At 36.7% G+C, this 21,832-nt stretch overlaps 1 protein-coding gene across 6 annotated transcripts in view; it reads left to right on the top strand.

Moving 5' to 3' along the window:
* The window catches only part of LOC112558516 (cleavage and polyadenylation specificity factor subunit 6-like), a 31,122-nt gene extending 12,275 nt beyond the window's left edge, over nt 1-18,847 (top strand). For 2 of the 6 annotated variants that reach the window (XM_025229005.1, XM_025229000.1), the window contains 9 exons: nt 2,072-2,165; nt 3,393-3,431; nt 4,598-4,690; nt 5,644-5,789; nt 6,158-6,246; nt 6,649-6,776; nt 6,960-7,107; nt 7,321-7,602; nt 10,103-10,572. In XM_025229005.1, the coding sequence (XP_025084790.1) occupies nt 2,072-2,165; nt 3,393-3,431; nt 4,598-4,690; nt 5,644-5,789; nt 6,158-6,246; nt 6,649-6,776; nt 6,960-7,107; nt 7,321-7,567 (984 nt within the window). In that variant the 3' untranslated portion in view covers nt 7,568-7,602; nt 10,103-10,572. Of the gene's footprint in view, nt 1-2,071; nt 2,166-3,392; nt 3,432-4,597; nt 4,691-5,643; nt 5,790-6,157; nt 6,247-6,648; nt 6,777-6,959; nt 7,108-7,320; nt 7,603-10,102; nt 10,573-18,281 lie in introns of those variants that run through there. The other 4 variants (XM_025229001.1, XM_025229002.1, XM_025229004.1 and 1 more) reach the window with 4 other exon arrangements.
* The last annotated feature ends 2,985 nt before the right edge of the window (nt 18,848-21,832 follow it).

The following is a 21,832-nucleotide window of genomic DNA, read 5'->3' as shown; positions in this document are numbered from 1 at the left end:
TTTTTCATAGGCGTATCTTGCTATGTAAACATCTGTGTTAAGACTACCTCTCCAACTCCAACAGTTTATTCTTTATTACAACTTTTGCAAAAATTGCATGTTGAAAAAAGTTCATTGTAAAATAGACTTCTCCTGACCAGCCGTTTACCCTATACAGTGGAACCTCGGTTAACGAACTTAATCCGTTCTCGAAAGCTGTTCGTTATCCGAAATGTTCGTTATCCGAAACAATGTTTTCCATAAGAAATAAGGGAAATAGATTTAATTGGTTCCCAGCCCCTGTTGACTCGCTAATATTTGAAAGTTACAGGCTATATAGGTATTTGTTTTAATTAGAACAGTTATAATGCAATATAAATGGAGTTAAATAAACATAAAAACATTAACGAAAGCATTTGAACATCAGAAAACTTGCCGTTTTGACGGCGTGCTTGGAAGCAGGTGTGGGGAGGAAGGGGTGGAATTACTGATTGGATTCCCCCTCCATGAGCACACGTGACATTATAAAATCGGGGGTGACTTCTCTTTTTTGTAGCTTTGAGGTTAAAGGAAAAAACTTGTCCAGTGTCTGTTGCTTCTGCCTTTTTTGTAAAACTCTTCGGTAATACGACATCACATATCCGACAGACGCATGCCACCTTCATACTTTGAAATCATTTCCTTCTTCAATTCATTTGTTGGCCGCTTTCTTGTCATTACCTCACTACTATTAATTGCTTTTAATCTTCTTTGGAGCCATGATTGAGGATTATCTTACTAAAATAAAGCACAAAAATCACTAAGTAAGAAGAATGCGCATAGATAAGGAACGACTGATCGTAGCTGTGTCTCGAGCGCGAATGATGACACGCTGGTCGGTCACGTGTGATTCACGTGGCTGTTCGTTATCCGAAATTTTGTTCGCTATCCGAGACAAACTTTTAATGAAATTTTTGTTCGTTAACCGAAATATTCGCTAACCGAGACGTTCGCTAACCGAGGTTCCACTGTATTACGATTGTCTACAGAGACAATGTAAAATAAGTACATTTTGAAAGAGGCTGCTTCTTCTTTGGGTCTCCTATCATTTTGACCCAAATCATATCGCTCCAATCGTAACTACCATGTCATCCCAGCACCAGCAGTTGAATCCATCCATACTCAAAAGACCAGTCGATCTCTGATGACAGGAGAAGATATTAATGTCAAATATTATCAACAAGTAAAAAGTTCAGCCATCATCTTACTAAACAAAAATGGCTGTTTGGCAATACGCATTCTAAGATCAAACCGCAAAGTGGCACATAACATGATTTTCTTTTAAATAATTTTTTAAAAAGCCTTTGTAGTCATTCTTAAGTTTAGAGGTTCTCATTGCATGCGTATGCAAACATTTGGTTAATATGAAACAGCTGTTACTCTTCAGCATTCAGTTAGTCTGGGCTGGTTGAGTGGACTTGGAGACTGGAATAATGTTATCTTACATAGACATATGGTCATGGTGGGGTTGACTTTGGGTTGAAATGACCACCTTTACTCTGGTCATTGTTTCTTTACCAGTGCATATCAGTCGATTGTACAAACAATCTTTTGCAGATGTCACTTGTCTATAAAAGTAAAACTATTGTAACTGTGTTTTATTGTGACTTTTTGCAGAAATGGCATTCAAAAAGTATAAATAACACATTTTAAGGAGCATCTTTCTCTACCATGGTACATATTTATTGATCATTTGCTCTTTTCTGGAGAGCAAGTTCCCCTGTAAATCAAGCCTAACAATGGCAGAGTAAGCATGACCAAGTGAAAGCGAAAATGGAAAAAAATGCATTTTGATAAGAGCATTATTTCAACCAATAAACTTGATTTTATAGGTGTTTGAAGTCATTGTCATTATTGACCCCTCTCAGTTATGACTTGATTTTGGCAGGCATTGAAGTGGATATACTTCTTTTTAACTTCTGCAACCTGTGCTGGCTTAATGCATTCATTCTTGCATGGACACACCTATAAACTTGAGGTGAAGACAGCACTTACGCTGTCATGAAGATTTGAAGCATCCTTTCTTAAGTCCTATGTTTATATTATTGTCCAGCCTTCCCGTGTCCCACCACCTGGTGCAAGAGGACCACCACCAATGGATAATCGTGGCCCCCCACCCCGTCATGAGTGGGACCAGCGAATGCCAAGTAAGGGAGTTGTTGGAAGTGATTGTCAATAGTTATTTTGTAGACATTTTGTGAACTAATGCATGTAATCTTCACATTCATTTTTGGCCCATGATTCATTAAAATAATGCAAGCATTCGTTGTGCTAAAGCCAGTTTTAAATGATTTTCAGAAACCCATCTGATATTTTAGCTGAGGTGACAGTGATTTATGTTAAAAAAGCATTTTAAAATATAAGGTTTATCTGTAAGCAGATAGTGTATTATTGTTACAGTAAATATGTAAGGGCACGTCTGTGAAAATATGTTGAAAGGGAAAAAATACATGATAAAATATTTTTTAAATGAAAGTATTAAATTTAAAAAGAGCTTGAAGGTTTGGATACCTTAATTACACTGTTGGAGACTAGCGTTAAAGATGTCAGTAATTATGATTTAAAAAGTTTTTTATTTATCTTCAACATCACTGTGATTAATTTTTGGGACTTAACTTGGTCAGATATATATTGAATTAAAATATGTTTCTCAAAAAAACACAACATTAGTAGGGAAATTTTATGAAAAAGGAGTTGGTTTTGATGGTCCTGAAGATACTTTTCTCTAGTGAAGGTTGCTATTTTGAAATCCTTTAACCTTTTTTTCTTGGCTGATAAAATTTTCAACAAGGCTGGTTGCCAACACATTATTGCAGTGAATCTACATAAACAGAAAATTGTTCATGATTTTCCAAATATGATCCACTGCAAGATCCCCGAGTGGTTAAAGAATTTAGGTGGAAAAATAATCTCAAAATCATATAACAGTAGTTGCATCTTTAATATTTTTGTGATCCTGTATGTGACCAAAATGAATATAAGCTACCTTAGTCACCCCAAATTTCCACTGCAGTGGCAACGTGTAAAACGTTCACTTTTGCTGGTTGTTTTGGCAGCCGTTTAAAATTTTTTTGTTCATAACTTTTAATCTTTCATGGCTTGCAGCTTAGGCTTAGCTTTTGCTATTCTTGAACACAACACTGAGACACCTGCATGTTGATTCTGTGTTTTCTTAATGGTTGGTAGAGTAGATAATTGCATCTTCACAATCTCTCAAGAATTGGTCTAGAAACGGCTTAAGTTTTGGCTACTCTAGGCTATTAGTGCAGTGTTATCTCCTGTTGCTTAAATGGGCACTGGTGTTGTAATTTTTTTATATATAGCCTGTATAGATACATTATTGATGTAGTGGCTTTACGCTGTAATTAATATAGTGACCTTCACTGGCAATGGACAGCCTCCTCCACCAGGAGGTAAGTCAGATGTCCCTGTTGTCCCCTGTTGCTTGGTGATGATCAGATCTAAATTTACAAAAACAAAAAAAATGCCTCAGTTCAGGGTATTCTGTTCACATTTTTTCTTGTGGCTTTACTCTTTCCATATACTGGATAACTACTTGCTTTTTTTTTTCTCTCTCCCAGTCACTTTCAGGGTGTGTGCACTAGGCACATGTCTTTGAAAAACTTGTATATGCTAGACACCAAACAGGATTTTTTCCTAACAAATTCTTTTCTGTTTTAGGCCATTAAATGAAATTAAATGTGTTACTGATGTATAATTTTTCTTTGTTCCTAATACCATTATCATAGCATGCTGCTAAAATATTTTAAAGATAAACACAGGTAAAAGTTTTAAATTTGAATAGGAACAGTATATCATGATGTGTGGTGAAGGAATGATCTTTCCAGATTAAATGCTTTGCACAAGAAGCATGCTGTGTGGTAGCTTTCTAGACATTTTTCTGTTGGCTTCGAAGTTATAATGGTGGGTTGACAAGTTTCCCTTTTCTTCACTTCACTATTCTTTCCACATTTAGTCCACGGGATGCAGAGGTTTTGGTTTTGATTAAGGTATGGAAGTAGTTGAGGACAAGATGCTGAACAAATAGAGTAAAATTAGCCAATTGGTTTTATGCATTTGAGACTGAAAAGGTTAAAAAATGTGCAATTTGCAGGTTATTAAAATGCATCACTGCATATATTCCACTATGAGTATACTGTACTGTCTTGGTTGAAATTATAATTTGAGTGGTTGTGCTTTACATTAAGAATTACGTCATAAATGTATAAATAATTGGCAAGTAAGCATTGTGTGGATGTATGCAGACAATTTAAAAAAAACAAAACAATTTGAAGCATAAAAACAAATAAGCTGAGTTAGCTATTTTTTTTTTAAGTATATAATACTTGAGTTGGCTATTGCTTTCTCCAAGTATAATATGATTAAGGTTTTGATGAATTTTATGTTGCTTTGTCAACACACCAAAAAAGGGAAAACATTTGCCAAAAAAACAAGTTTTGGTGATCAGATTATAAACAGTCATTATGAGATAATTAGTGGTCAGTATTGATGCTTGTGCCAGAGTGATTATACTTTTTAATAGTTTCAGCCAAGTGATAGAACTATGTGTCTTCTGCAGCACCTTTTCCTACAAGTGGGCCACCACCAACACAGCCTATTCCTCCACCTGGTGTGCGCCCTCCAGTCCCTGGAGTTAGACCTTTCATTCCAGGTACTTACGCTTTTGGGCGTTTATAGCTCACACTTACATATGCTTGCTCGAAACAATTTATTCCCCAAATCCCCAACAATGCACGGTAAAAGCATGGAGGCCTCAGATAGACTCCTTTTTAAAAAAAAATTAAACCTGAAATCATTTTAAAATAGCACAGTTTGTGACAGCAGTTCTAAAATGGGTATTTATCCCCACAAGCATAATTATCATTTTTTGGGGTGGGTGGGAGGAGTTTAGGGGCATTTTCAAACAAAAAGTCATGAAGATAGTGATGTTGATGTTGAAAAGGCCTTTGAAGCAGAGTCTGTTTAGTGGCAAAAGAAGAAAAAAGAGTCACTGCAGCATTCATTTTGTAAAGTGTGGGAATTTTCCATATGGTCATTTGTTCAGATACTTGAGAGAGGGACTTTTTTGGTATTTTGTTGCTTATCAATTTATTTTTCTACATGTGTATATTGTTTACTGTGCTTTAGTTTGACATTGCATGTTTATTTTGTTACATACTAAACAATCAAGCTGTTGCCTTTTTCCCATTTTTGTGTACCACTGCTCACTCTGGTGCTGCTACTTTTATTCATCATGGTTTCTTTGTCTCTTTAAACACTAAAGCTTAGTCAGTTTCAAGGATTGATCAGCAGATAAAGCATTTCATCACTGTGTAAAAAAGGTTTCCACCCTGAACCTAGTTTGTGACTTGTGTTCAGAGCAGGCTTCTTCCTTGAGAATGAAACTCTTAGCATTAATTGCTGATCCATCTGAACCAGGCTTAGACTGGAACGGATTCTCTAGTTAAGCATGGTATCACTTGTGTAGATAATATATTTTAAATAGCAAAGTTTAAGCTGTATTAGTTACAGTCAGCACACTAGAAAGAGGAAGGGATAATGGAAGCTGCATCTTTGCCTGCTTGAAGATTTCTTGTTGAAGAGAAAGTTTTTGATTTTTTAAAGCATCTTTTGTGGACCTAGGGGGACCACCACCACATCTACCACCAGTCTCTGCATCCCCTCTCCAAGGACCCCCACCTCCAGCACCTCACGTCAATCCTGCTTTCTTTGCTCCACCTCCTACTCATGCTCAGGCACCTTTACCAGTGGTAAGTCTGATCGAGGCATCATTGGTTTTTTATGGAAACAAGAAAATTATAGTTATTATAATAATTATAGACAAATAGTTGATCCTGAAAAATCATTTTTTTCAATATCTTTAAAGATTAGAGACCAGTGCAGGAAACAAACTAGTATGATTATCACATGACTGCGACAAAAACAATATCATTTTACATGTTTCTTTAACACTGGGGAGTTGGTAAGCTTGACAGTGCTACATTGGTCAGGTCAGATAGTGTATGCGACAGGATCTGTATGATAGAGAGTTAGCATTTGAGACATGCAAGGTTTTATTGGTTGTAACTGATTAGATATTAAAAAATCTCTTGTGGTTCATTTTTTATGGCATCTTTAGATGACTCATCCACCTCCTGCTGACCCATATGCACGTCCACCACCTGTTTCACACCCAAGTGACCAGTATGGTCGCCCTATTTTGGACAGGTAAATTCACGTTGCCTAGTAAAGTCTATATTTTTATATTCAACTATGTATGATAAAAATAGAAATTTAAAAAAATGCCTATCTTGTTATTGTTATGTTCGAAATTATGCAGAGTTATTAAAATGTTCGGTGGGTTTTTTGGGGGTTTTTTTTTTCCTTTGGTTATTCCCACTCCTGCACACCGGAAGAAATGTTAAGTGTATGCTGCTGTTGGTAAAAGGATATTAATAATAAATTTTTATAACCTTTGGTGGTCACAGCTACCTATAAAGTATGATTCAAGATAATATTCAGTCAGCATAGTTTCTGTCAAATTTCATGACCACTTCATCCTCACCTTGTTGTGGCATTAAGTAGCTTCATGTTATTCTGGAGTCTTTCATTCAGTATTTTGTTTTACAGCTCCTCACAGCGCCGCCATGAACCTCCACCTCCTGCTATTAGTGACCAGGAGTTTGAGGAAATCTTTCAACGCAACAAAACTGTATCATCTTCTGCAATCAACCGTGCTGTAATGGATGCTAGTTCTGGTGGGTTTGTTTCTTTAGAAATTTTATATGCTTTATATTCCAAATTTCTGACAGGAAACTTCTTATTTCATTGAGACTACATGACCTTCAGGGAGTTGTATGCAATAGGAAGTGGAAACACAATATTATATGGTCATGTGGTGGGTATTTTAAAAAATAACCCTAGTTTTGTGTATGCTGCAGGTGACTTTGCCAGTGCAATTGAGACTCTGGTGACTGCAATCTCCCTTATTAAGCAGTCCAAAATTGCATCCGATGACAGATGTAAAATTCTTATCAGCTCCTTGCAAGACACATTGCATGGAATTGAGGAAAAATCATACGGCTCAAGGTTTGTTAATTATAGTACTCACTGTGCCTTTATTTGCAGAAATATTTGTTGAAGTGTTTACAGGTGAGAGGTTAGTGCATTCCTGTATGTGCCACTTTTTTTTTTTCTTATAATTTCTTTAAATGTTTTTCTGTTAAATTTTATTTACATTTATTGTCCACTGACAAGTCAATTCTGATTTTTTCTCTTTCCTTGCCCTCTTTTTCATCAAAGCCGTGGAAGCAGTGGCGGCCGCCGTTCCAGGTCCCGTGACAGAGACCGTGAAAGAGAGCGGGGTGAGAAGCGATCACGCAGTCATCGTTCACGCAGTCGTGACCGCGAGTACCGGGAACGCAGTCGTGATCGGGAGCGCCACTATGACGAGCGTCACCGTGAAAGGGAGCGTGGTGAGAGGGAGCGCAGCGATAGAGAGCGAGAGCGGGAATATGCTTCCAGCAGCTCTGGGCGCAGTCGCCACTAAATGCTTTCAGCCTTTTCTTCCTTTTAACTCTCATGGTAAGTATGGTGCCTTTTTGATTGGTAAGTCCATGATGTGTGAATACATGTTTATGTTAGACCTCTTTCAATACAGTGAGATAATTTCGCAAAGAAGTGGAAACAGGGTGGTTGAAAATAATCATAATGAAAATAAGAAGGAAACATTTTGAGCAATACTGTTGTTAATATTGAAAAAAAACTACTGTTAAATTATTGTTATTGTTAAAAAAATTGAAGATTTTTCTCGGGTCATTATTGGTATTACCTTCCATAAAAACAATATAAATATCTCATAATAATGGCACTGTGTATCATCTTTACCATGGCTGACATGAGTATGAGAGTGTTGAACATTGCCATTTGTCACGGTTGATTTCATTCCTTTCCTCAGTCATTCCCCTTCCCCACAAGATTTTAAATATTTTTGTAGGTGAGATGTATTTGATGCCAGTGTAATGTTTTTATCATATCATATATACTTGTTGGAGAGACCCTCTACAACTTCTAACTTAGAACTGGAAAAATAATGCCTTTAGTTTTCTTTAATTTGGTTTACAAAGTATAAATTATGTTTGTCCTTGAACGATTTTCTCAATGGTTGAGGCTAAGGGGTATTGGACCTATCATAAAGCACACTCCCATCACAGTGTAATACACTTAAGTTGGTTTTTTGTTGTTTTTTTATTTTAAGCTTACAGTATGTAATTAAATGTTAGGTAATTCAACTTTAGGGGAGAGATTAGTTTGAGTGTTCGGCTTGGTTGACTTTTATTGTTCATGGTAAAACACTGCATTTGGTAAACTGTGTGTTATGTATGCATCCATGCATGACTGTGCGCACACATAAAATATCATTGCTTGGTTGCTTGATATCTGTACCACTTTCTGTTATGAAGGAAACTTATGGTAGACTTTTATTTCTGATGAATTTATTGCGTTATTTGTGAACTGTTAACTAACACAACTGAGGGAAAAATAAATTCAGAAACTTTGTTAATATTTCTTTAAGCCTACTTTGTCATTGATTAAGGTCTTCTTCCATCCTTTTTATGTCTATTGTCTTTCCTGTTGTTTTCTGTTATTCTCAGTCTCTTATTTTCCCTATATTCTCTCTCCCTTTTCTTCCCCCACCCCTCTCATCCCTTACTCCTTTCCTCCCATTTGGTCTCATCCTGACTCTTTCTGTCCCTTACCTTTTCTGTCAGTCACATTTACAAAATCAACGTTCTTGTGGCTTGGATGTGACGGCTTATTAAAATATTATCATATGGTGCTATGATGTCCTTGTACAGCAGGTTCTTATAAATGTGGGAAACATGTCTTAAATGTACTTACGCAGAAAAAGGTCTTTATGCATTCTGAATGCCCCATTTGAAATAGTTTCACATTTAACAGTCTCGTCCATTACTGTGATGTTTTTGTTTAAAAGAAAAAGTGTGCAAAATGTGAATAACTTTCATGGGGTTAAGCTGCTGTTTTTACCTTTTCTGTGATGGAAATGGGGATGAGTGATTGTTGATCCAGCTTAGATTGGTATGTGGGCTTCAAAGCACTTGGCCTTTTGTTGGAATCATTGAAAATGTATTGATACATCCAGGATGTCCTATTAACAAGGTCTTAAAATTCATTTTGTTTGTTCGATTTTTTTTTTTCTTCTGTCATATTTCTGTATCTTTCTTTTATTTTTATACCCCAACATTCTCTGGATTGACTGAACTTGGTTACAGCCAAAACTTTCATTTCCCTACAGACCTTCTGGCAAATGCATGTGCATTATAAAGGCTTTAGTTATACATAAATATATTTAATTTTTGTGTTATTAAAAATGTTAATATTATCTGATGAAATGCAGGTTTATGATTATGTAAAGTGGTGGTTGTTGTGGATACATTATTTGTAAAACTAGTTAAATTGAGTTTATCTTTCTCTTGTGTTGGAACTTTGTTCTGGTGTTTGTTTTGTCATGTTCATTTCTGGGTGTGTAACGCAAAATTAGATACAGTGCTGTGTGCCATGTGCTATAAATCACAGCAACAGTGGTCATGCCATTTGTGCTAATAGATGCAAAATTGTATCCAGACTCTGTGTTTCCTTTTTTGTGAAGAGGGTACTAAGAGATAAGAAATGTTCTCTATGATGAGAAATTTAGCGCTATCTGAAACCTTTCTTTGTCATTGTAACCAGTAATCTCTGGTCCCCTCAATGTATTGCTTAGTGTGTCATTTAATGTAATGTTTATTCAAAATAACGCAAGTGCTATTTTATGTAGACATTTCTTGACATGACTGTAATTGTATAGAAGAGTGACCAGGTAATTTGAAATACTTCCACAGGGACAACCAATTTGGACAGTTTTAATTGCTAAGCTTAGAATGGAATAATTACACCTTTACAGGGCCAACCTGGCGTGACCACTGTTACTAGAGACAACTGCACCTTTGCGTTCAGTTGTTCCAATGTTAGGCCTGTAATCTGTTAATATGTCAAAAACCATTTTCTCTCCATCTGTTGTCTCCAGGTGTTTCATCTGGGCAGGTGCCACCTGTCTCAAGTCAAGTGTTGTTAGGTTTCAGTAAAAGGTCATGTGATTGACATGTTCTCCAATGTAGAGCACCCTCATTTTCGTTAAATGTAATGGCACATGCCTGTCAGATTATGTACTGCATTTGGCCCCGTGATTAGCTGTTTTTGTAAAGATTATAACTTGTATAGGGATGAGCAATGTTTTAAGGCAGAGATTGTAGGAATGCTGCACCTGGAAACAAGACAAGCTGCATCACAGTCTACAAATTGCTGCATCATTTCAGCTTCACTGCAATCATCAACATTTCGGATTGGTGACCTTGCTTCAAAAGACAGACAGTTGTGTCTAGCTTTGAAAAACTTTCTTTTTTTTTTTTTTAAATCACCTTTTCGTTCAAAGTCTTTTTCATACCCGATAAAAGTTTTAGCGTAGTTCATTTATCAATAAAGGTGCAAGTACCTGTGTGTTTTTGGTCTTGTTCCATTTCCTGTACATAAGCGTATGAGCTTTCATTGTGGTTTTCTTTTCTTTTTTTTTAAATTTTGGCTTTGTTAAATAAGGGAATGGCTGTATGCTTGTGTGTGCATGAATTTCTATTCAGAGATAAGATGGTTCCCATTTGTACACTTGCTCACCATGAAAGTCAGTCATTTGGAGAAAAATCTCCAGAAGCCTTAACCTGCCTAGTCTTGAATCAATCATGGTAAATATTTCATATAATGAAGTGCACAATTTTTAATGTTAATATTTATGACTCCAGCCACCCAAACAATCCTGTATTTAAAGGTTTATAATTTATAGGACACAATTTGTCATTTAGATTTATTACTGGGCATGTTTAGTGCTTCGTGGTGAACATAGCATTGGATACCCACGAGAATAGTTCACAAGGTGTCGCATGATGTATTTTATAAAATGGTTACAAAGGGGTTCTCATAATTCATTTCAGAACTTTGCCATGTTATAAGTTAATTTTATATTGCAGCAATTAAATTATGTGTTTTATATTGCCCTGGGGGTTGTCACGGAATACGATAGTGGTTTGCAGCTCAGAGAAAATCACTTTGATTACATAAATGGTAAAAAGAAAAATTAAATCTAAGCATTGTGTGGTTTTTAAAAGTTCACACAAACAAATTTTTTACATTTGTTTGCTTTCTAAAGCTTGCCCAAACTGAAAGGGTTGAAAGACTAAAGTACTGCTCTGCTTTGTTTAATGGACTTATTTGGCAAATCAGAGTATACAAAAGAAAACAACTGGATTTTTTAAACTCCCTGGCCATATTTTTTATCTATTGAAAACATTCTTGTGTATAAAGAACTTCCATTTGAATCTTTTATGTCCATCAGTAAATCTTAATTTTTTTTTGAAGGGGATGGGGGATGCTGTAAATTGTAAAAATCAAATCAACTGTACAAATGTTATGAGAATATAAAATCCTACCTGATAAAGCTTTAATTAGACTGCTATATGTATATATAATCTGAAATGTAGGCATTGACCCATCCTGGGAGCATTTGACTAGTTCTCTTTTTTGTGCTGCAGCTTTTTTTTTTTTAAAGAGAGAGCACCTTTGCTAAAGCAGTAGTTTAAGCAAACAAAGTCTGTTCAAAGTAGCTAAAAGTTGGAAACAAAAATAATAGTGTAACAAGTTTTTATTTTTATAATGCATAATGTATGGCCATTTTTCAATACTTACAATATACTTGTGACTTTTTCTTTAAAATGGTAGAAGTAGATTATGTCAGTTATACTCCTGAGGTTAAGGCCTTTCTACCCTGGTTTTGGAAACTGAAGAGGTCGTGAGCAAGAAGTTGGCTTAGGCAGTGTGCATTTGTGTTCATTATAATTATGTCAGTAGACAATTTAGATTAAGTATATACAAATGGACTAGCTACGAAGTGGCACAGCTGAAAAGTATTACTTCTTTCTTACATATAAGTCGTAAAATCGTTTAAGGATTAATGGGGTGAAATTTTTTTAAATGATTGGATAAAGCTCGGTGCAGCTACTATATCCCCAAATCTGGACAAATACCACTTATATAAAAAAAAGTCAATGACACGTGTCAGGATTGTATGTAGATTTGTGTTGTGAAAGCCTCACCCAGAAGGGGAGCTGAGCTGTGACTATCTGTGTATAAATACGACCTCATTCTGTGCATGGCAATTGCAAGTGTGTATCTCAAGAATAGATTTGATATAATAGAGCTTTGTTCTGAACTTTATCCAATTGTTAGAATTAGCACCCCACTAATCCTTTAAAGGTTAATGAGACTTGAACCACTAAGCCCAAATTCCTAGTCTAGCACAAACATTAGTAAATTAAGACATTTTTATCCATTCCCCTTCTCCACTTCTTTGTGAAATAATGTCAGGTTGGTTGGCAAGGGATATTAGAAATTTAAAGCAGACCAATCTTCAAATTTGTTTCTGTAGTGTTGACGTAACAGTCTACCTTAGAACCCTGCTTAGCCCAAATGTATTGTGAGATGAAAGAGAAGGGTCAGTTCTGCTTATTTTGTACATATTTAATTCAAAGGTTTCTTCACAAAATCAAAACAAGCATGCCATTATAGAAACAAGTGTTAGGGCTTGAAAAGCGTTTTTAAAAAGCTCAAAGGCAAGATTGCCAGATATTTTATGTATGTGAATGCAAAAATGGTATGAGCACTGCACTTAAAATGTATTTATAAACTATAAGATTTTGATGTATATACAGGAACAATTTGGCATTACACACTTCTTTCCCTTTGTTAAAAGAAGTAGTAAAAAGTAGACAAAATTATTTCTACTTTTGGAAAACTGCCTTAGAATATGTTATATTTCTTCTCATACTTTAGATTACAATCTGATTCTCTGCTTAGCTATTATATGTCCATTTTCTACCTGGGTTGGTTTGGGGTTTTTTTATAGATTGGAATCTTTGTAGATCGTGACTGCTGAAACTATAATTGGCAAAAAGTCTTTCAGATATATGTATAAATAATGGAAAGATATGACAGTTATATTCACCAAAGCAGAAAAAGCTTTGAATTGTTGGTGTGAGTGACATTTTATTTTTTTTTTCCTGTGGTACTCTCCCAAATTCTCCACCACTTAGTTTATGACAGTGCTGAGCATGTGTGCAAATAATTACATTCCAGTTATTTGTAAGTTTTTATTACACAGTTGTTGCTTACTCTTTCAGAGCACAACTGTTCATACTAAGAGTAAAGACAGCAGTAGGATTATTGCCTAATTATTTCAGGGGTTTTCCAGAAAATTGTGAGCAACAAGAAATATAGTTTAAAGTGCAGTCTGGTGCAGCTTTATGTTTCAGTAGCTAAGTCTGATTTGTCACAAAATGTTTACACCAAAATCTGAGCAGATATTGTCTCTTTTACAAGTTATAGCATTCAAATATTGACATTCCCATCTGTGCATAGAAAGGGGAAAAACAGTGATATTGTGGTGTATTCCCCACAATGCAAGCATTGTAGGTGATAATATGTATATAAGTTTTGGTCCATTTTGTGCAGAAGTTAAAATACCAATTCACTTTCGGAAATTGGAATCTAAACCCAACCATTTTAGACAAAATATTATCCTCAGTTAAAAGCTTAAGGCCTGATATCAGGATACGTGCTTCAGAAGTCAGAATTTTGTTTAAAAAGGCACATTTTTTTCTCATGGATTTGAAATCTGGAAAGCATATTTTAACATCATTAAATGTGTGTATGCAAGATAAAAAGGAAGTGAGTACAAGAGTGACATTTTATGTGCAGCTTGGAAAAGGTTTTCCTTAGATTTGCACATTTTTTCTGAGCTTTATGCTTATCTCCATGTTCCCTTTTTGAAACTTCACTTTTTCACCAGTAGTGTTGGTAAATATAAATCTCAATTGTTTTTTGTCAGTGATGTACCTACATCATTGTAATTTTCCGAGCAGCATGGTAAACCAGCATATTTCTGTTCATGAGGATGCTAAGGAACAGACTAGTACATAGCTATCCTTGAATGTTTACACCAAAATTGAGCCAAGCATGCTCTTAGTCTTCATATTTGGAAGGATGAACACTGGTATTAGGTGCAGTAAGCAGCCCTATCTTTTGATCATTTTTATTGAGTTAAATGTAGTTGATAGAAATTGTATTTATTGTTCCTTATATTATCCTGCATGATTAGGAGAAATGTTCATGCCTTATCATTGCCACAAAGTAAACCATGGAAGAATTGCTCATTGCAGATTGAAATTATCATTCACAACAGCACAATGCTCAATCCTTCATGTCCAAAACTTGTTTAGGTCTCTTAAAGGGACACCACACCTTTATCAGCTGTTCATTGACAAATCGTAAAAGCATTTTACTTTGTTGGGGTTTTTTTTCTTTAATAAATCGAAGTAGTCTTAAGTATGTGTTTATTTTCAAGAAAAAGGGCTTGGTTTTGAGGGAAAGGACTTTATGACCTATGGTTTGATTACTTTCAGCTTTAAAGTTTCCTTGGATTTATTGCTTGCCTGATATTTATGCATTTTCTGTCACCAGTAGAGATTAGCAGAGAAACATTTTATTTTTTATGGGTTTTTAAAAATTTTGTTTTGCATGAAGGACACAAAGTTTTGCAGTCTGTGCTTGATTATCATTTCTTGTGGATGGATGCATTATGTTCGCTTACATATTAGTATATATCACTTGTTGCTGGCATTTTCATTAACCACTTGTAAGCAGTAGTTATTCATATCTGGTATCTTATTCACATATGACAGTTCACTTCATTGGAGACAAGCTATGAAAATGACAGTGCCTTGCTTGTCTTCACAGCTTTATTTTAAGGGTGAAAAAGATGGTTTGTATCTTTGCAGAAAGACGGGTTTCTCATTGAATATCAAAGTGCATATGTTTATTGGGGCATTATTTCCCTGTGACCCAAACTAGTATATTCTGCAACTTTTGAGCATCACTGTCCACTATTAAAGGGTTTTACTGGTATATAGGCAACATGTGAGCAGTTATGTATAATATGGATGGGGAACAGATCACATAGAAGGGGAGGGTGGCATGCATGTATACATCCCAGTCTCTACTAAAAGTGATTAGTTTCAGAGATGATATAATTATTGTAGTAAAATAGATGTCAAGAAACAGCCATGGTCTTCCCCGGAGTACTGGCTAGCATTTGGACCACTCTGTTGATCATAGTAAGCTACTTTGGATTCCAAAAGGTTTGAAATTTAGTTCTTTGCCCATCGAAAAACGTGAAGAAACTGCAGATGAATAACACTGACCTTAAACTGAAATGGAAATCTTGTTGTAATGTTTAGACTGACAGTTACATTAAAAAAGTGGAAACAACTCATTACAAAAGCACAGAACACTTTTGCATAAATTTGAGGGAAAGCTAACATCAAATCAATGCTGTGAGTCTATTTCCTTCTTTTTCTTTGTGTGTTTATACACACAGTGCATGAGACAGACAAGTGCATTAAACTAATTGATTTTAGTAAGGTTTTATTACCAGGAGATTTTCATATTTTCCTATATTCAGGTTGTGACCTTGCAGTAATGCATCCAACTTCTTAATCAAAATAGACATGATGCTGTCTCCATATGGTTGAATTCCTTTGGTGATGACTAATGTGAAAATGTCATTTATATCACCAGTCATCAGCCATATGTGGATTTTGTACTCAACAAGCACGCAACACTTAAAAATAGCCCGAGATCGTTGATGTTGTGAACCATGTGTGTATTTATATGTACACATTCGCTCTAGTGCATCATCTTTTTCTCATTTGTAAGTGTAGGACAGAAATCTTGGAATTGTTTGGGGGTCTTTTGCAAGCATTAAATTGTGTGGAGTATTTTTGTTTGATGGCAGTTTGGTTCAACACAAGTATTAAGTGCAAGAAAAATATGCACTCTTACAGTACCATACGCATTAATTCAAGGTCTCCCAAGCTTTAGGACAGCTCAGAGGCGAAGACTTAATCATAACCTATCACTGAAAGCACAAACATTTTTTGTTTGCCCATTGATGTGGTGAAATATTACAAATGTCTTCAAAAATGTGCAGACATTAAGAATACCAGGGAACTGTCCAGAATGATGTAAAGTCAGCCCTCTAAAGTATATGTCAAAGAAAACAGCTTTTCATCATGCAGAATCTTAAATTATTATTTTCTGTTTCTCCCTCTCTCTTTCACTCTTGCAAGTTTTGTGTGCAGCTGTGTATGATGAGCCTTTAATTTGTTCTTGTCTCGAATGCACACACACACCACCCCAATGCTGCAACCATTTCTTTATTTCTTTTTTCCACTTTACGCTGGACATCACAGTCAGAAAATAAGAATGGAGCCAAGAACTGTTAAATTTGAGTGTGTCTACATTTTGCAAAGTTATTTAAAAGCTTTATTTGAAAAAAGGCTATGACTTTAATTCTTCTGTGTTAATATCGACATACAGCTGACCTATATCAGTGTAATTTGTTAGCTTGTAGGGAGTTGGAACTCATCTCAGTACAATTATGTATATTACTAACAGAATTGCATAATGTTCTGGGAGTATGGCTCCTTCACCAAATCAACCTTTTATTGTTTTTATATACAATCTTTGTGTTGTAATAATCATTGTGTCTAGGGATTATGCTTTCAGTGATTTATTTTGCTTACGAGGGACATATATTGATGCTAAGATTTTGTGAACGTATGAGAAAAATGGCAAATGCTCAATATTGAAAATAGAACTAAAATGCCGTCCATCTAGAAAAGTTTTATTTTGCCGAATTCGCCCTTATTTTTGTAAAGGTAAATGAAAAACGATCAGCTCATACACAAGTGTGTATGCGAATGCCTACGCGCGACCACCCATGTCAAAAACTACATTGGGAAAGGCGTTTTTCCATCTTTTCGTAAAAAAAAACAAAGAATGACTAATAATTGAGTATTGTGACTAATGTGTTAGACCAATACAGTTGTCATACGTAGTAGTGTATGCTTAATATGACATTTTGTACAAAATGGAGAGCTAACGAAACTCGCATAAGACCAACAGAAAAGTTTTGTATGTTCGAACAACATTATCAGTTGTAATGCTTTTTAAACGCTTAATTATTTTGTGTCATGTTAGCATTTATGTGTGCTTTGAAAGAATGTAACCAACTAATATTAAGTGAATGTGAATCCAAAAAAGACCGATTTGTTTATTCTTTAAAGGTATCAATTTATCTTGGGGTTTTGTGTGTTAATCTTCAGTATTAAGACAAAGAGAAGAAAATGAATTTGATCTGGAATCAAAGATGAAAGTTGTGGATGCAGTAGGAAAACTAGTTTTGATGGCCTGTACGCTTGATGATTGTTATTAAATCAATACTTCTACATTGGGAGAAGAACGTGATGTAATGACAGAAAATGTTTTTTCTGGTAAGGCTCAAGATGCATTTTTTAAAGGCTGATGCATGGCTTTATTATTTATTAGTTCCTGGGATATTTGAAAATGAAAACATTGCGGTTAGAAGCAAGTCAGTTTGGTGTAGCAATCCTGTAAAAAAGGGCTTGTGCTAGTCAGCTTAACAGAAATGTGTTTGCTTAGTTTCTGTTAGCCTTCTTGACAGAATTTGAAAGAGCTGTACACATTTTAGTTTCCCCAATCATCTGCCCAACCCACCTACTTGCAATATTGTCTTGGACTTTTGCCTTCTAGCTTAGTTTTGTCTCTCTCCTTGTACGAACTGTCGTTTGGACGCTTGCACGTCTGCGCATATGTGTATGCATGCATGCGATCATCTAGATAAATTAACTGATGGTCAGTGTTGTTCAAAGGTAATTTTGGGGGACCAGAAAATAAAGTAAAAGTTTGTTTGCATCGTGGGCTACATGCACGTTTGCGCTCTCTTGAATTCAGTCGTAGCCTTTGCCATTGTGTGAACGTCTTTTGACAGAGGTAACCACCTAAGTGTATTGCACGAGTAACTCGTACATTAAGTACACTGGGTACATTTGCGATGTTTGTAGATGCTGATTTGGGACGTGGCTTTGATATCTCTCCCGCCTCTATTTTTGTTAAGAGTAGATAAAGAAAAACTGGGCAGCAAAGGTGGTGGTTGTTCTAGGGTTTTTTTAAGGAAGCAGTAACTCGCATTCGTGTAACATGCTGGTCGTTGAAAACTATGTCCGTGTGTTTTGTTTCTGCAGGTGAGTCCCAGGGGCAGGTAAGTGTGATGACATAACCTCCTGCAGGGACGGATATGATCACAACGTACGGCGCACGGAAAGAAAAGGCAATCACGGTAAGTCAGTCTAGGCGGTGGTCTTGGTACCCCAAGGTAAGTAGCACAGCAAACAGGTATGTCTGAGTAGATGGGCGCTGTCAGATGGCAGGGCTGTTCACAGTTTAAGAGACTGGCGTTGAAATTGTGAGCAGGAGCAATAATAAAACTCGCCGGAATTTCATTATGAATGATGGTGAATGTATTTTGTGGTAGCAAGGCTGGGTGAAGTGCTCTGTGTGTATGTGTGCGAGACCAGCAGGCTAACGCTCGTCGTCGCTGAACCGCCAGGGTTGCCGATGTCTGCGGTCGATTCTACCCACGGCTGTCGTGCAGGAAGCAGCAATGGCCCAGGGCATATCCATGATCGCCAGAATGTACTAATGAAGTATTGAGGTAATAGTACTGATGTGCAGTTTCTTTAGCAAGGGAGAATGAAATGTTTCGGTAAGAATGTAAAACAAATAGCGAAATAAACCTTGTTAAAGAAAAGCTCAGACTTTGTGATATGTGTGCATAATTTGGTGTGTACGTTTGTGCTTGTTCAAAGGATAATACAGTAGAGAAATCGAATTCAAGTACTTAAAATTAAGAAGTTGAAAATGAACATATAACCACAAACCCATAGCTCAATCCGTGATAACTGCGAGGTGCCAGTGTTTAAGACAAACGGGCTAAACTATTAGCTTTCAGCCACAGACAAAGAAACCAAAGTAAATGGCAAAGAGTCCATTCACGCACTTTAACCATGCTTGTTTTGCAAAATGTAGCAAATTGCTACAAGCTTTACATGCCACAGCCGATACAAAACACATAATAGTCGGAACGAGACCGAGATACCGGAACGGCCAGATGACAACTAGCACTGAATATTCATATTGGACGTGTATGCGAGCGTGCATACGTGTGATTGAAGTAACTGCATGCTAGCATGAGTACAGCCAGAGAACAGAAAGTAGTAATCGGTGACACTGATTGCTAGAGCCAGAATAAAGTAATATCAAACCGTGAATTTAAACCACTTGTCAGAACATCCTTTCACTTTGTCGCTAAGCCAATAAGATTCCGGAAATGCCGTTTGTTTAGATACATATCTGCCTCTACTTACGCGTATTACGAGGTTCCACCCACGCTAGACAAACATTAATTAACCGAGAAGTGTTGAGGAAGGTTTCAGTATTCAAAGGACTGTAACTTTTGCACCCGTAACGAAGTCAATGGGTTGAGATAGTATCCAACAGAAGTAAGCATGCATTGTACAATAACTTTCACTTCAAACGCAGAATACGTGCATAAACGAAGGCACCAGACAAGCCTTGGTGAGTGTGAGCTCTCACTATCCCTCAGCTCTTGTCTGTAGTGTTCGCGCTGGTGACAATTTGTGTGTGAGTGAAAATAGCCGACACAAGACCATCTGATGTAAATGTGCAGGTCGTGATCGAGCGTCAACTCCGATACGAGGTCAAACTTTCCATCTTTACAGTAGGTGGAACCCACCGTAATGCACGGGCTTGAAATCTGTAAAACCTGCTTACATCCCATCTTCCCATCTTCCCTGGGGATGCAGTGTTATCACAAATATTTCAGGATTTGAATCAACATGTTGTAACTTTGGCAACCGAAATTTTGTTTGAGTTGTAAATGGGTAATGGCTCGACATGAATTTGGTCGCCTGAAAGGGGGACTGGATAGATGCAGTGGCTGACAAGCTTCACCACTTAGACGTGTCTTTAGCGGTGGTAAGTCCTGTATGGTGTGGCTAATTAATTCTTTTAACCAGCACGGTTCCCCCCTCCCTCGCCTTGGAGTCAGCCACCCTCCAAAGCACGCTGAAGGATGGTCTTCGAGTATCGTTTCCAGTAGCATGGCCAGACAAAATACCTATCATCATCATCATCATCATCCTCCTCCTCCTCCTCCTCCGTAGACATTTGTTGGTCTTATGTTCCCTGTGTTTGGAGCAATTTCTTCAAACATAAATCACGAGGTAATATTTACTAAATGCACGTGTACATACTAATGAAATTGTCATAGAAGTTGTTCTATGCTACAAATTCCATTGATGTCATTAGGTTAAGACGACGACTGAAACTCCTCATTTTAACTGGTCAGGCCTGTACTTGAGAGTACAGGTCGTGCAGCCCGCAAGCTGTGATGTCTGTATCAGATGAGCAAATAAATCTTTCTTTGGACATCACACAGAAGACAGACAGCTGTCTCAATCGCGTGCGCAAAAGAACCTTTTAGCGTCAGCGTACTGCAGTCTGGTGTGTGGATCAGATGTGCAAACGTTCATAACTCCCTAGGTCTCGGTATTTTCGCTGCCTTGTCTCGTTTTGTACGTGCAAAGCATTCTGAGCAATTTTCATGTTTGCAAAAACGAACTTTGGATAAACCATTGTTATGGCATCAACACAAGCTATATTAGGTATCTTACTTTTATTTAACACACTATGCCTGTCTGTGAGTCCATTTGGAATTTTGCAATCAATTTTCACCCACTTCTCATCGTCCTAGAAGTCTGAAATTTTCACCACTTACTCGTTACGGATGACAATGCAATATTTAATCATTTACAGCAGTCCACAAGTGATAAAATATTCTGTCTTTCTTCTTCTTCAAAAAAAGTAAAATTTCAGCAAGAAATGTAACTGTGAAGATTTGATTCCGCTTTCTCGTGGAATAGTTCCTTCCCTTGGATGATTGCATTTAAAAAAACAACAACTCGAAAGCAGTCCAACTTTTCCAGATATGACCAAGTCTTTCTGCTAGTCACGCAGTCTACTAGGATGTATCTTGTCTGCTCTTTATGATATAAAAAGGTTTCTTCGCGGCTAATTCTGTGATTGACCCTTGTTCTTTGGGGGTTACAATGCCTTGATCGTCGCGTTTTGTCCGCGACTTTCATGTTTGTGAATGTGCAAATAAAATAATCACCATCATTGTCGTTGTAACCATCACCATCATCGTCATCGTCAGTCGTCGTCGTGACCGTCCCCCTCGTCATAACAATCATCGTCATCGTTGTCGTCGTCTTCCCTATCGTTGCAATCTGCCACCTCATCATTGGCAAAGCGAACACGAGACAATCTTAACCCTGTCAGAAAGTTAACTGGACTTGCAAGCAGCTATTATGCAAGGTTCCATGCTAAGTCTTTCTGCATATTATGGTGTTGTTTTTTTTTATTATCTAGTTTTTTAATATAATAAAATCAGTCTTGACCATTTTATTTCAAGAGAATGATGTCATTTATCTTTCGACTAGTTGATGAATAGTGTTCAGTTATCACATCTAAAGAGCTGTTTTATTTTTTGAGGTACTCTTCAACGTATCTGTTTAAAAAAATCTAATTTGAAAAAAATACAGCAATAAGTAACTTATCTTTCGATCTCACCGCCATGGACCATCGCAGCGGCAGACGACACACACCGACTGGAGCAGCCAATCAAAAGCCGCCCAGCTTTTGCCGTGCAGTC

The sequence above is a fragment of the Pomacea canaliculata genome, linkage group LG3, assembly GCF_003073045.1.
Source record: "Pomacea canaliculata isolate SZHN2017 linkage group LG3, ASM307304v1, whole genome shotgun sequence".
In the NCBI taxonomy this organism is placed as follows: domain Eukaryota; kingdom Metazoa; phylum Mollusca; class Gastropoda; order Architaenioglossa; family Ampullariidae; genus Pomacea; species Pomacea canaliculata.
Note: the sequence above shows the minus strand (reverse complement) of the source record. Positions and strands in the feature narration are given on the sequence as shown.